General features: G+C 35.3%; 1 protein-coding gene across 4 annotated transcripts; it reads right to left on the bottom strand.

Annotated features, from left to right (window-relative positions):
• Positions 1 to 233: 233 nt before the first annotated feature.
• On the bottom strand, positions 234 to 16,060 carry LOC101244658 (PHD finger protein EHD3). 4 transcript variants are annotated; one of them, XM_010321398.4, is made up of 7 exons: positions 15,888 to 16,060; positions 14,755 to 15,062; positions 11,546 to 11,782; positions 11,122 to 11,442; positions 2,675 to 2,764; positions 2,533 to 2,577; positions 234 to 1,638 (listed from the first exon to the last, which is right to left on the bottom strand). In XM_010321398.4, the coding sequence occupies exons 2-7, from the start codon at positions 14,989 to 14,991 to the stop codon at positions 757 to 759; spliced, it is 1,812 nt and encodes a 603-aa protein (XP_010319700.1). In that variant the 5' UTR covers positions 14,992 to 15,062; positions 15,888 to 16,060; the 3' UTR covers positions 234 to 756. The 4 variants fall into 4 exon arrangements, with proteins under 4 accessions (XP_010319700.1, XP_004237353.1, XP_025886551.1 ...); XM_004237305.5 differs by having other exon boundaries at positions 14,755 to 15,034; positions 15,888 to 16,013; XM_026030766.2 differs by lacking the exon at positions 2,533 to 2,577 and having other exon boundaries at positions 14,755 to 15,034; positions 15,888 to 16,009.
• Between the last annotated feature and the right edge of the window lie 337 nt (positions 16,061 to 16,397).

Raw genomic sequence — 16,397 nt, 5'->3', positions numbered from 1 at the left:
GTCTTGTAATAAATTGAGGGTTCAGTTAGCAGAAGGGACGACTTCGTCTCCCTGAAAGAAGAACAGCCTTGATGGACCTAAAACTTATCTCTTTCTTTCTCAATATCAAAAAATATATTTCACACAACTTAGAACTATACACATACCAACACATGCACATGTAAAGAAAATAACGCCAGGAATATTTACCTGTCACTGTATGATAAAGAGGACGCCCGTTGGAAAAACAACTGTTGTTTGAAATTTCTATTTTCATTTTATCTAAGAAAAAAGAACAGCAAATTATGCGGGGAAGTCTTCACAGGTTTGCCCTGAAATCGCCGTGTTTGCTATCACTAAACAAAGGGCATAAACAACAAATCAGGATAGAGAAATTCCCAGGTTTACCCTGAAACTGCCCTGTTTGCTATCCCTAAACATGTCATAAACAACAAAGAAGAATAGAGAAATTCCTTTTGACATTCAGGAAGTCGGTTCTCTCATTTTACAACCACATGGAACAGCAGTTGCTGTGGCTGGCAACCCCAACAAGCAATATGTACTAGAAAATACAATCTGCAACACTACAGGCATGCATGGCTTGTAAGGACTATCAGTTAGACAAGAAATTGTATGCTACCAATATCTGAAAGTTCACCACTAGTATCTTCCTTACAGGCCAAACCACCGGTAAACAGGTCATGTACCACTGTCAACTGGAACCCAACCACATCCTTCATATACAGAGCTACCATAATTCATGCAATGATTTGAGTATCAGTCTTTTGATCCTAAAGCAGCTAAATCCTCCTGGTAGTTGAGAGTTTGGGCAGCATCTAGAAGCATTTCCATACCTCCAGATTCATTTAAAGCTTCCTTCTCCTTACCCTTTGGTACACCTAATTCTCCACATTGTTCTTTTCTCTTCTTCGCTTCATTTTCAGAAGACTCAAATGCCTTTCTTGCTCTGCGTATGCGCTGTATCTGTACATCACATTTTTTGCAAAACCATTTCCCTACAGGAATTGAAGTGTGTGGTGGTTGCATGCAGAAAATATGATAAGCATGATCGCAGCCGTCACAAAGTACGATTTTGTCATCGTCACAATCATTCAGGCAAGCTCTACACAGACATGAGGGGCAGTACCAGCAGGAGCCAGAAGCATCCAACTGCTTTCTGGTCAAGCACCTCTCATGGTAAAACTTGTGAGGGCAGAAGGAATGACCACATATTCTAACATTGTCATTACTCACCACAGTTCTACATACGTTGCAAAAGGGCGAATCCTCAACTCCTTCACAGAGTTTAAGTTCACCATCCACTAAACCGTTTGTGCTATCCTCCAATTCTTGAACCATATCTTCAGATGTAAGGTCTTCAACCTCATTTTCAACTATCACTGAGCTAGACGTGGTGAGTCTTTCGCATACTACACAGTTGTCATGGGGAGAATCCATTCCTTTGGCAGTGCATTCGGGACAATACCAACTTCTTATGGGAATTTCTTTACCACTAGGCTCAACACAAGCCAGATGATAAATCTCCTCACATGAATCACAAGCTAAACTATCCCCACTATCCGCTTTCTCTCCACAACATTGGCAAGCACATCTTTTATTTACACCATTGGTCTCTGCTTGTTCCATTTTAGCAACTAACTGTCAACATCAAAAAGAAAAGAAAACATAGTAAACTTGAATTCTAATAATTAAAAATATCTGCAGTTTCAAGTTGTCGAAACAAATAAAATACGATGCCAAGTCAATCCCTCAGATTTTTTGTGATTTTTTACTTTGTGGGTTTCATAAAGTAGATATCAAGTTGCAGCACCGAGTCCAGCCAAAAGCAAGAATTTTTTAATTTATACTTTCATATTAAAACGAAGATATAATTCCAACGATGTGGAACTCAAGGTTTGAAACCAAAAGCAAAATAAGTATACGACAAGCTTTTTCTTGAAAATGGTGGTGATCAAGCCAGTTGCACACACCTCGACTATTCCACTAGGTACTACCTTAAACTAGCACAGATACTCAGCACCAACGCTTAAACTCATGGAAAGAAATCACATAATGTAATTTTGGTGCTGCTGGGATGTGAACCTTGGCATAGCTGAGGTATGCACCGACTTCACTGACAGTAGGTCATACACCCTCGGTTCACGTAAACACTATATATGGAAGATACCTATATATATCCCCATAAAGAGCTTTTTTAGATGGTATCTCCCCATAAAGGGCTTCCAATACCACTTCTAGGAGCTTGGCTACATTATTCCCCTGAGTGGTTCCCCAAGAAATCTGGAATAACTGCAAGTACTTGGTTGGTGACGTGCACTTGCCAGTTGCCACAACCAAATATCCAGAATTGAGAGATAATACCATTGAATGAGAAATTTTATGCTACAAGAACAGTGAAGGATTTGAAATTTCCGGGACGACAATTTTCAAAAGCGGTTTCTCCTCCAAGAAGCTAACTAGAGAACAACCAAAATTACCAATAGTCAACCACTAAAACGGAAACAGAAAAGCATGACGGAAAAGAAGACTTGCCTCCTCTTTTATATCTTCAGTGTTTTCATGCACTGAACCGCTCACCTAAAGAGGTGACAGGTTAAAATCACATCAATTTTACCAGCATTGTGTGCAAAAGACAGAAGCTCAATGAACCAAGTGTTAGCAAGAAACCACGTACCTGAGCTCGGAAACAACCTGTAGATATTTCTGAAAGACTCCTTGAAAGAGAAATCATTTCACTGCCAACTTCATTAAGCTTTGTCCACATCTGCAAATAATTCAGGATGACGATACACGAGTTAGAACTAAAAAATGCTTCATCATCATTGTGTTGCTTCAGATAAAGGTAGAACCATAGACCCTGGAACAACCTTCCTACACGTATCATTCAAAGAATGAGAGTTATTTAGATGTGTACAAGCAAGTCTAAGGAAACAGAATCAGAAAAGCAGATTTATCTAAGGAAACAAAATCAGAAAATCCTTAAATATCTTTTATAAATGATTGTGCTATGTATACAATATGATATTGTGTCTGTGCACATTAGGTAACAAAGATTTTAAAAAAAGGAAGTAGCAAGGCGTATTTTTTAGTCTTACCAAATTCGTTAAGACTTGCAAACATCATAGCTCAAGATATGTCAGTACAGATATATCATCAGAAACTATAACCAACATTACCTAAAATTAAGCATAGTCCTATATAAGTTACACCAAAAATTTCATTCACGGACATCTAAAATCTAACTTGATAGCTCCAATCATTGTACAATTCGTTGATTTATATTTAATAATCTATCTATATACAATAGGAGAGGACAGTTTGAAAAAAAAAAGTATACAATAGGAGAGGCAAAAGTGCCACGTGTAAGCACCACCCAAAAAAAACCAAATTCTCAATTTTAAAAAAATAAATCAAATCTGTATCTTTAGAAAGTGCCAGCTATCACGTGGTACACATAAATTTTCAATAGACATTATTTTAAAAACAGAAAATTCAAAAGAAAAAATTGCCATTTCAAGTTTTAAAAATTGGAAACGTACATAACTATTGCCATATTTAAACCGTTTAACTATCTTATCCTTCTTCTACTACATCAGCTTTTTTCTTTTTCACAACAAAACAATCATTAATTTTCTATTGAGGAACTTCTTTGCAAATTACATCTGCTAACATAGATTAGTTCATTTAGACTTGCAACTGAAACTCTTCTTATGGATTTAGAGCCTGATACTTTGAACAGTGTTAGATATGACCATTACGGTCAGTCTTTCAGATCTAATAAGTAATAACATTATTTTTGGTCAGCCGAGTGTTGGCAACAATTGGGCTAGAGGTCAAGGGTCATAATACCAGGGTGCTGAGCTGATTAATTTTGTTATTGATGGTATTCGTAAAGAAGCTAAGAATGCAGGGTGGATGAAATGGAGGCTCACATCTAGAGTCTTGTGCGATAACTCACGCTAAGTTGCTCGGAGTCTTCACTTTTGGTGCCGTACCTGTGTCGACACGACATGGTTGTGGGTGATGAAATTGAAAAAAATGGAATACCTTTTATATAGAAATTCCTATGTCACTCTTTTTCCTTTAATCTCCTTCCCAGATTCTCCTCAAGTTCTCCACATATTATCTCAGAATCTAGGTTTTACAACTCTATTTTTATATATTTTAATCAATTTCAGGCGAACCCGTGCACCCGTGTTCATACATGGATCCATATCCCCGAATGTTTAAAATTAGATCATGAAGGACCCGACCTCTAGATTCACACCCGTATCGGACATCTGCACCCAAATCTGAGCAACTTAAGTGATTAGTGCCACCAAAACTTAAAAGATAAATTCTACAAAGTGGTGGTTAGATCAACCATGTTGTTTGGACGGAGTGTTGCCTATAAAAAACTCCCACGTTCAGAAGATGTAAGTTGTGAAAATGAGGATGCTGAGATGGATGTGTGGACATATTAGGAAAGAAAGGATTAGGAACGAAGATGTCCAAGACAAGGTGGAGTGGGCCTTGTGGTGGACAAGATGAGGGAAGCGAAGCTGAAATGATGCGGGCACATTAAGGGCAGCGGCGCATATGCCCTAGTGAAAAGGTGTGAGAGGTAGGTGTGGTTTTCCTATTTGTTATTGTAAGTTCTATTATTATGTGTTTAAGAAGCTTAAAATTGTGTTTTGCATACAAGGCATTTTTGTTTGAATGTTTATGCATGTTTTTGATTTGTTAACTCGTGCTAGTTATTAAGCTTTGTAATTTTACCTGTTTAAGAAGCTTAGAGTGAGATGACGACAAGGTATTTGCTTAAATGTTTATTCATGTCATGATGTATTACCTCAGTGTCTTAATGTATTTTGTTCATTTGAGACACTTAGAATTGTGATTCATTGCATTTAAGTTTAAATGTTTGTGATTACTTATGTCAATCCGTATTTAATGTGTAACCATTGTCGATGTCTTCTCTAGACCATCCATAAAAGCATGTTTATTTCAGGGAGCGTCCTTCAGTTAGTTAATTAAGGACTCCATTTTTCATATTGTGTTAGCTCTCCAATTAGTTGGTTCGGTAAAGGAGAAGATACAGAAGTCCTTCGGACTTGGTAATTTTTAATTATTTTTAAGCAATTTTCTTTTTAATTGGTTGAAGTATTGATCAAAAGATGTGTTCACAATCAGGTTCAAGTCGGTGAAGAAACTAATAGAGTTAACTTTTGAAGATGGAATTCTTAACAAATTTAAAGAAGAGAGCAGAACAAGAAAGAAAACTTGAATGCATAAATCAGGGAAGCTGTTTTCATTTTTGCATGTCCATATAAGGTGCTTAGTCATGTTGTTTTACTCTAGCTAGAGACAACAAGAGTAGACATCTCTTTTGTCAATGCAATATATAAACTCAAGATTGATTAACCTCTTTCCCATTGCTGATCGGCAATTTGTTAGGAAATCAGAAACCAAAACTAAGATTGGACGATTTCAGTAGATGCACATCAATCGATCAATGGTCAATGGTCAAGGGAAAATTTTGTTTCAAGAAATGACACGTGATTTCATTCTTAAATTCATTTCTATGTACTTTTAGACATGCATCATATAGATTTCATTGTTGTCTATAAATTTGTCAATATTTTATATGTGTTTGTATCTCCTATATGAAGTAATAACACTACTCATTTACTAGGTTCTGTAAGTAACTCTTGTTAGAAATATTGGAAAAGAATATTATTGAATTTTTGTATCTACACTATTACAAAGAGACCCTATTTATAGACAATACAATAGACATATTTTACAACTAAGACACTACAATACAATCCTTTTCTAAGTAGGACACTATATACTATTCCTACTACTATTCCTATTCTAAGGGCCCGTTTGGCCATAGATTTCCTAATTAATATTTGGAAAAAAAATTGACAAATAGTGTTTGTCCATACAATTTGTCATTATTTAGCAAATATCCCAAATTTCCAAATACTAGTTTTTTCTAGTATTTGGGTCAAATCTCATTATTTGAAATCTTTTGAAAATTGAAATTGTACCCCGAACTTCTATTTTTTTACAAAAAACACCCTCTATAGTAGTAGGTTGCGTTGTACAACATAATTTTTACGTGAACACCAAAGTAGTGATGAAATATTTAAATGATGATATGGTTGTTGATGAAATGATGAACAATCGGCTCAAGGTAACAAAGTCATGTGCTTTGTCTACTTCACGATGTATGGAATAATGCTTGTTGCGCTCACTCTAAACTACCACATTGCTCTAGTGTCATGGACACTAATTGTTACCGTTGCAACGGACATCCAATTGACTTGTAATACAAACTTATAGTTAGTTTTGATAGTTTTTAAAACTTATGAGTATAAGTCATATTTTTCTAAAAAAGTGAAATATATTTTCCAAATTCTTTTTTATATTTTCCGAATACTATGGTCAAACATATGGTGAAATTTCACCCAAATTTTCATTCAAATAATATTTGCCAAGAATAATTGAAAATCTATGGCCAAACGCTAGTAAGTAGAATTATATATACCTATTACTATTCTAACAACTCTTATTTACTTCCCTTTGTGAGAAATATAGGAAAAGAATATTATTGAATTGTTGTTGTATACATTATTACATTGAAACCCTATTTATAGACACCAGAACACAAACCTTTACCAAGTAAGATACTATTTATTATTCCTGTTTTTATTTCTATTCCTATTCTATTCTAAATAGGATTGTAGAAACCTTTCTTGTTCTACTAGGATTGTATAAACATATTCCTATTCTCATAGGATTGTATAAACCTATTCATATTCTAACACTCCCCTTCAAGCTAGTGCGTACAATTCATGTACCTAGCTTGTTACGAATGTAATTAACACGGAGACCGATGAGGGACTTGGTGAGATATTTGTAGACTTCACAAAACTGACAGTCAATAATCAATGTGCTTGCCTTCACATTAAATATTGGATTTGATGCATAATGTCAGTCAATCTCGATGTTCTTGATTTTCGCATGAAATACTGAATTAGATTCATGATGTTTGTGTTGAACTTCCCAAACCAAGCTTGAGAAAAATTGTTCTAAACCATAGAGTGATATGCACAATCGACATACAAGGCTACTAAACTCCCCCTTAGCAACAAAGTGCTCAAATCTACTATAAAGTATATGGATCGTGTCGGAATCAATAGATGAGATGATATTAAATAAGAAAGTCACCGAAAAATTGATCGGAACATGCTCATATGCCGGAGTATTAGATTTGATGGCTAAAAGTGGTCACAATCTAAAAATAAAATTATATGGGTATGGTCGGAATGATGTCACGACCAAACTAGTAAATAGAAATTATATAGGATAGTTCGAATTGATGGAACGACGCGATTGAAAAAGAGAAATAATATGGGTAGGGTTGGAATGATGGCATAACCCTACGCAAATCACTTTCTAGTCTTATTTCCCTTCCAGCAACTCTTCAGCAACAGCTCTTTACATAACTTCCGATGACCTTTTTCCCCTTTATTCCGCTACCCTACTCCCCTTCCCACCTCCTTTTCCTCCCCTCCTGCTGGATAGATTCATGTTTTCCTCCATTTCTGCAATAAAAAACTCAGCTTGAAATATAATGCACATCCATGTTCTATAGCTACTTTCTCCAACATCCACCTTCATAGAAACAGAGCCCCTCCCCCCTTTCCTCACCCTAATTTTCACTCTAGAAATGCTGTGCATACTGCATACTGCAAATAACATCAACAAAGCCCCCCACACAGCTCCCCTACCTTCTTGAAAAGGTCAACAAACAGAGGTGAAGCGGCAAACCCACCAAATTTACAATCACAGTATCACCGATAAGATGAGTATCAACACACCCATCTTGCACCTTCCATCTATCCAGTTTCAAGAAATTACCACCAAACCACCTCTTTCCTCTATGGAAAGTTTCAAGTTTCAACAGCCTCTTTCCTCGTAAACTATCTCCTCAATTATGAAGACCCAATTCCCGAAACAAGACATAATTTAACTGCAAAAAGCATAAAATCATACATAGCTTTCACCACTCACATGTATTATTCGGCAATCCAAATTTCTGCATAAGCTAAAGTCTTCCTCTCATTATGTTGATCTTTAGACCATTTTACTAATCAAAGGATCCTTCTTTAATCAAGTTACAACTCATTTAACTGGAGACACTGACAGTATTTTCATGGTCAAATACGTAAGTTTGCAATCATAAAGCACTACATTTAGATACCACAATAGGATGCATGAAATACTCTAACGAAGTAAAGATAGCAATAACTAAGCAAAAAACCTATCAGATGGAACTAAAAAACATAGATCAACCTTCTACACAATTAGCAGGGAATCCAGAATACTACCAAGCCTCCCAACCCAAAAAAAAACACCAATCAGTAATATGACTAGAAGACTTCCCCATCCATCATCAACTTTCCCAGAGACCCAGACTAAGAATTCACACCTTGCAAATTTATCTTCAGAGATGTTTACGTTGCATTTAAAGAATTTCACACTAAATACAGATCATTCCCAGAGATGCACAAAGCAGCTTTTGCTCAAGAGTGCCATATTGAGTTGAATGGATTGCAGATGCAGGCCTTAGACAACATTAAACAGGTTCCTAGGATTTGTAATGGAAATGATCTTCTTTGGTTTAATACGGATATCTAACAAGGTTCCCCAGTAACTAAGATTTATCATCAGGTACAGCTACTCAAATTGAAGTCAGACGCTCCATACAGCTTTTACAACTTATCTGTATGTTTCGATAGGAGGAGAAATTTTATTTGGTGTGAGACACAAAATTATTAGTTGTATGAGATTTCACATTTCATGGCAAGTGTAAACTGTGGAACCCCTACTTTATCAATTTCTCTCTCACTCCCCTCATCACCCTTGCGAATCTATCCCCTCTCCACATTTCTTATTCCCAGAGACCCAGACAAAATTCACACCTTGCAAATTTATCCTCAGAGATGTTTACGTTGCATTTAAAGAATTTCACACTAAATACAGATCATTCCCAGAGATACTCAAAGCAGTTTTTGCTCAAGAGTGCCATATTGATTTGAATGGATTGCAGATGCAGGCCTTAGACAACACTAAACAGGTTCCTAGGATTTGTAATGGAAATGATCTTCTTTGGTTTAATACGAATATCTAACAAGGTTCCCCAGTAACTAAGATTTATCATCAGGACACTCCATGCAGTTTTTACAACTTATCTGTATGTTTCGATAGGAGGAGAAATTTTAGTTGGTGTGAGACAAAATTATTAATTGTATGAGATTTCACATTTCATGACAAGTGTAAATTGTGGAACCCCTAATTTATCAATTTCTCTCTCACTCCCCTCATCACCCTTGCGAATCCCCTCTCCACATTTCTTACTCCTAGACACCCCCCCCCCCCCCACACACACACACACAAACATCTTTCTCCTACTCTATCTTTTCTCCCTCTTCATCAGAACAGCCCCCAAATCCCAATACAACCCCAGCCCCGAGTTCAAAGTCAGAAATGGGATGCCACTGTTCAATCCACAACTCTATCATCCATATTTTCTCCCTTCCTCTCTCTATTTTTGATTTGGGTAATGATTATCAAAAAATTAGAAAATTACAAGCATTTCAAGAAATTGACAATATGGATAGTGAAAATGGAAAAGAAATGGGGGTGTAAACAAAAGGACAATATTATTAAGAACTTCAGAAACTGAAAAATGGGTATTCAGTGAAAGTGAAAAGAAGGTTGTGAATGCGGACATCTTGAAGAGGTTTTGGTTCAAAATTGGTAGAAAAGTTTTTTTCTTCTTTTCTGAAATTACGGTGTTTATTCAGTAACAATAAAGTAGACTAGTAGGAACCGAATCTTACAATTGCAAATATGTTGCTTTCATTATCTCTGAGCAAGATATGTTCTACCACCAAAAATACATACAAAAGGTACGCAATACCATAAAAGGAAAATTTTCTGCAATTTCCATTCAGGATGCTTCTTGTTGTAACAAGCTGCATTACCAGCAACTTTGAACGCTTCTTTTATTGTAATGAGCTGCATTTCAAGTAGCAGGTAATTCACTGGCCAGAAATGAATTTGTGTAGTTGGGTGAAGAGGAAAAAAAAGATAATGTTATCTGATTCCAAAAAAAAATGAGATAATGGGTCCTATATTGTTTCCCGTCAATAATTGGTCCCATATTACACTCATATTTTTATTGAAAATCCCTCACACAACTAGTCATACTTGTGTCTCACCCATTATAAAATTTCTCCAACAGGAGTTCCCATATGTACATCAACAGTTCATTTTATTTATCACAGTTTTATCAATACAACAAATTACATTGAATTTTGTATGTTTGTCTCTCATGAAGTCAGTACAAACAGAAGCAGATCTAGGAACTGTTGATTTTGATTTGAATTGCTTGAGTGTGTTGCTGTTGTTGTTTGGTCAGTTGAATTACTTTAATATATTTGTAATTGTAAGTCTTTAAAAAAAAGTTCATTTACTTTAAAGAAAGTCTCAATATAAAGTTTTATCTAGTGTATTTCCTATGCGCAGCAAAGTTCCTGGGTATGTTAGCTGTATGCTTCAATGCATGAAGTTAATGCAGCACAATATATGGAGTTCATAACAGATTGTATCAATACTTTAAGAGTGCCTAGGAATTTAGACATTTGTATTCCTAACCATGGAAAAAACACGAAGAATAGTAGTGAGGTTTGGAATAGAAGGTACAAGATTTTAGTAGTCTTACCCAACCACTACCATTCCGAGAAGTCAAAACAGTTATATTTAACCCAGTTTTCAAAATGCATCGTGAAGGTTCATAACACTTAACACATGCACAAGCTATAGCAGACAATGAATAATGCCAATAACAAGTATCTCAAAGCTACTCCCTGGCTGAGAGTTCATTATCAGACTCAAAAAAGGAGAAACTAAGCAGAGAGGATGAAAGATGGATTAAGTACATTACACCATAACATAATGTAGGAACTAAAGAGATTTTAGCTAGATTGTTAGCCAAGTCCAAGTAATACACAACATGGCTGTTTTCCTGAAACCAACGCACAAACAGAAAATGCAAAACAGTACCTGTTGAATATCTGAGTGAAAAAGGAGGGATGAGCCTTCATAAGATCCATCTTTCATCCTTGAGTGAATGCGACTAATATCAAAAAATTTGTCAGCCTTCATTCCTTCGAAATTTTCAAAGAGCACGTGACATAGCTGAGCAAACTTTTCTGATTTGACAATATCAAGAAACATGTGCTGACAGAACTCTGTCACTGTGCGACTTTTTGGCTCATCCACTGATCCACCAGGCACTGCTTTTGTTCCATTCTGGATTCCATAAGACACAGGCTGTGATGGCAGAGAACCTCGGTTCCCATCTTCACAACATTTTCCAGATTCCTGAAAAAAAAAAAGCAACAAGCTATAAAGAACAATTAACAGCAAAGTATATAGTAGCTTACTAATGTATATTGAGTTATCCAGATACTTGCAACAGAAATACCTTAGCTTCAACAGCACAACTGGCTTCTGAATGTGATGCCAGTGCCTCTTGAATACATCCTTTCAGACCACCATCACTCTCTAATGATTGAAACATCTGCTTTAGAGCAGCACCCTTCCAATTCCTAACAAGCAAATCACCGGAATCATTCAGAAGACCATGTGGTTCCATATGAGCTACACTAGCTTGCATGCAAGAACTTTTGTTAAGAGCTGTATCTACTGGTCCATTCATCGACTGCATAAAATCAAGCAAGCCAGTTGTTTTTTTATCAGGTAAACGACTATATTAATGAAAAGGACAAAATTGGCCATACAAGTATACCAAAAAGTAAAAACCTACAACACAACATATGGACAAAGAGAATACCAAAAAGCAAACCAGTTGTATATCAAAGAACAAGAAAAGTATAGTGCAGATGGACAAAGAAAAACAGGAGGAAGGAAGAAACAAGAAGAAGACCACCAACTAGTACTTAAAGGACGGAATTTCTTAATTGGACGTGCATCTCTTAAAGAGTAACTATGACATTGTCAAGATCGTGGTCTTGAAGCAAGGCATATTGCAGGCAGCGATGATGCAAGGCACTCTAAGCAAAAATCATCCAACAAAAAGCATTTTTGAAGAATCGGGATAAGTCCCAGCATGCATTTGGTGGTCAATCTGGAAAGAGAGAAACAACAGGAGCTCTGGTAATGTGCAAAACAGTCTACAGAATGTCAAAATGAAGTGTTCAGCTCTATTTTAGTTTTGGTGCAAACATAGTTTATTAGCTCAAACTGAAGACGTCTTTGATGTTCTAGATTGTTTATAGGCAACAAGTATTAGCCTTGAGCTTTTGATAGATTGTGATACCTTTGAAGGGGAACTACATTTTTTGGTTGTAGTATACCTGTGGATATAGAGTAATGTTACCAGTTTCAAAAAAAAGAATTGGGATAAGTCAGTAGGCTCATGAACTCTCCTTATTAGGAAGCAGTACTAAGCAGTACATTTATAACATAATCTTAAAGAAAATAAACTAGGTGAATACTTCATAATAGGAAATTAGAAACTTGGGAGTAAGAAAACGTGAAATTGTATATTTGCATCTGAACCAAAAATTGATATGTATTTCCATCTTGATTAACATGATTTTCACTTCATAAATCCTCTTAATCACAATATATTGATTTCTCTATCAAAATCAATGGTGAATACATATCAATTTTTTTCTTGTGTTGGATATTCTTTCATCTTTCCTAAATTCTGCACATTATGTTCTTTGTGAATATTATATGATAAAATTTCAAAATGTAGTATGAGTTATGCTTTCTGTCTAATAGAAATTTTTAGGGTACAGACTTATATTTGAAGGAAATGTCTGTCTAACAGAAATTTCTATCAAAATTTACAACATTTCTTTCAAAGAAAAGTCTACACCATAAAATTTTCTATTAGACATACAGCATAACTCACACTACATTTTGAAATTTTATCATATAATATTCAAAGGTGGCATCATCTAAATGAAGTGAAAAGAAGACATTTTTTTTAAACAGAGGATAGTCTAAGAATTACACTTTATGGCAGTGTTCAGGGAAGCGTGAAGCGGTAAAAAAGCGATAAGGCTATGCTTCACGCTTTAGGCGATAAAGCGCTCGCTTCGATGAAGCGTGCACATACTCATTCTAGTCTGTGAAGCATAGAAGGCTCGCATCGCTTCGCTTCATCGCTCTCACTTTCCTGAACACTGCTTTATGGGTTCAACTTTTAAGGTTCTTAGTATTGAACTCATTATATATGTAACTAATGGGTTCAACTCTACTTGCTGTTGCAATTTCAGCGAATTTTTACACATAAATTCAGGTTCCACTTTGAAAGTATTGGATTTAGACGAACCCGGTAACATAATGTTGCATCCACCCTGGTTATTTTAAACTAAGCAACTAAGGGTATTCCTGTGCAGCATCAAAAATAATTGATATGAAAATGATTTCAAGATTAACTTTATTGGGGGGAAAAAAGGTGTTGGGAGAAAAGAATGGAAGAAGATGCAGGGGCACAGAATCACGAATCATTAGATCTATCTAAAACTGACTTTTACATGATTGAGTAGAATCCTTTCTCCCATTGGAAATCATAAAAAGCCACGGAAGGTGGCTTCACTTGTGCTATTATTAAGTAACTTGTGGAGAAAAATTGTAAGGAGGTGTTTCTTGTCTAAAGAGAACAGAGACAATTAAAATTTTCTTCCTCGCAGCACATTACAGATAGCAGAACTAGAGCTTAAGTTTTCACTTAGGAGTTAATCATATGATGGCCTTCATAATGGATCTCCATCTGGGAACTTGGTAGAATTTTGGTGCTAATTGATATTGGTTCTGGGACCAGAAGCAGAATGGCAGAAGAATCAACCTTTACAGTTAAAACCACATTCTATTTTCAAAACATAAATGATGAATGAAATTGTATTTTCTGAACTATGCGTATGAACAACATCTCTAATATCTTGGTACAAATGGTCTATACTTCTGTTATCTGGTAAATCCATTCATCATTGTTATATGTCATTGATCTCAAAGAGATAGAAAGAGAAAAAAAATTGGGGTGGGGGTTGGGGTGTTTACCAACAGGCAAGGAAGAGAGGGGTATACTTTATGTCAAGTCGCCAACCATAACCATGATATTGAATTATTAGCATAGAGCAACAAGGAGATATATATGTCAATGTAGTTTCATATTATTATTATAATTATCTTTATTTTATTATGTTTGCTAAAAAATCAATAATTTATCTCTACCTTTTGTATATTTTTTAGACTTTTTTTTGGTTAAGGGGCGTTACCCAAGAGCCACCAACTCCTTTTCCCTTCTCAAGAAGCTCACATGGGCACCCCTCATATAAAGTAGAACGAATTCTTTAGTGAGAAGAGAAAAAAGATAGGTCTTCTAAATTAGTATAGCTTTCCACGTAACTCTGTACACAACCTAAGTTAAGAGAAGAGCCAATAAAAAAGAACTAATACCTCATATAAAGATAATTGCAAAGAAAGAGAACAAGAGTAGGAATTTTTTATTGATAAAGAAACAAAATAAACATATCATCAGATTCAAAACTGGTTATTCCATGAAGGATAGAGGAAAGACTAAGACATTACGCATAAGAAAGGTAAAAAACAGAAGATAAAAAAGTCATTTCAAGAGTTTGCGTGTAAGGAGTATCAGACCTTGTTAGTACTCTGACCAGCAGAGTGCCCCACCACAAAGCCATCTTCTACCACTTTTGTACGCTTCCGCCTCTTGTAAGTCCGACAAACAACATCTGATGAACCATCAAGATTCATATCACCATCCTTGTCTTCAACTAGGTGGCACTTCAATTTCTTTAGAGTTTGACCATTTTCGGCCAAGAAACCTGGTGGAACAATAGCACCAGCACTCTTCCCTTTATCTTCACCAACCATTTCTGCCTCCTTGGCCAATCAACCAAAACCCTAATTCCAAAATCTTTGTAGCAAAGAAAAGTAAGTTTCCACTACAAAAAAAAAAAACATTTTGCCCCATAAGATGCTTCAAATTTCTCTATCAATCAACAAAACATAATCCATTTCACTACTCCAACACTAAATTAACCTCTATCCAAAAAGGTAAAAAATCAAAACAGATTATCAACGAGACGCTGTCAATAGCAAAGTAACTAAAAACCATGTCAAGAAAAGACGTGTATTTTTACATCATCAACCATTTCTACCTCCTCAATAAGCAAATCAAGAAACCCTAATCCATAAATCCCTACATCAAAAAGAAAACTAAAATCCCAAAAAAAAAAAAATCCCAACATGGTCCATCAAAAAATATTCTAATTCCTCAATCAGGGAACAACAGAACAAGCATTCCACCATATCCATACTAAATAAATCCCTTAATCCAAACAACTAAAAACCATAAAAGAACTGCAACATTTAATACTGTCAATAGCCAAGAAAGTAAAAAAAAAAAACATGTCAAGAAAAGACATACATTTCTACATCATCAACCATTTCTACCTCCTCAATGAACCAATTAAAAAACCCTAATTCCTAAACCTCTAAATCAAAAAAAAAAAAAAATCCTACAAAGAAAAAATCCCAACATGGTCCATCAAAACACATTCCAACTCCTCAATAATGCAACAAAATAACAAGCATTACACCATATTCATACCAAACAAACCGATTAATCCATACAACTCAAAAATCACAAAAGAACTGCAACATTTTAACATAAAAAACATAACTTGACCAAATGAATCAACTTAAAAAGAGTGCATTCAAATAAATTACACAAAAAATAACTATAAAAATGCAAAATTTAACTTCACCTGAGTATATCTATGGAGATTTTTGAGTGATTCAGTCTGAAAAATGGCAGAGAGAGAACTAGGTCTTATCCTAGAGAGTACTTCAAAAAATTTGAAAACATAGAGGGCATTTTCCGCTTTTTGTGTAGTTTAAGTAGGAAAAACAAAAAACTTTTTTTTTTCTCTGCAGTTTCACTGTTGACCGGGAATTGACCGGCTAATGTCGGTACCCCATTGAAAATTGTGTCAAATTTTAGAATACCATATGGTATTTTTAGTCTCAATATTAGTCTTAAAATATTCTTAAAACTACGCTTAAAATAAGGGAAAAGGGTTAAAAATTTCTTTAAACTATGTAAAAGAAATAAAAATATTATTCATTTATAATTTGACTTAAAAAATTACTTATCATCAATACTTGATTCAAAAATGCCTTTGCAATCGATATTATGGTCCAAAAATGTCCCTAAAGTTACTAAACGGGTCAAAAATATCCTTTTTCAAATAAATGTATACATTTTTTTTCTTTTT

Source organism: Solanum lycopersicum, chromosome 4 (assembly GCF_036512215.1).
Source record: "Solanum lycopersicum chromosome 4, SLM_r2.1".
NCBI classification, from domain to species: Eukaryota; Viridiplantae; Streptophyta; class Magnoliopsida; order Solanales; family Solanaceae; genus Solanum; species Solanum lycopersicum.
This window is presented reverse-complemented; position numbering and strand designations above follow the sequence as displayed.

Coding starts and splice junctions, on each gene's coding strand:
- LOC101244658 (XM_010321398.4), bottom strand. CDS start 14,991: ATGGTTGGTGAAGATAAAGGGAAGAGTGCTGGTGCTATTGTTCCACCA. Junction 2,765..11,121: donor TTCACTCAGATATTCAACAG/GTACTGTTTTGC, acceptor AATTATTTGCAG/ATGTGGACAAAGCTTAATGA. Junction 2,578..2,674: donor CAGGTTGTTTCCGAGCTCAG/GTACGTGGTTTC, acceptor TCACCTCTTTAG/GTGAGCGGTTCAGTGCATGA.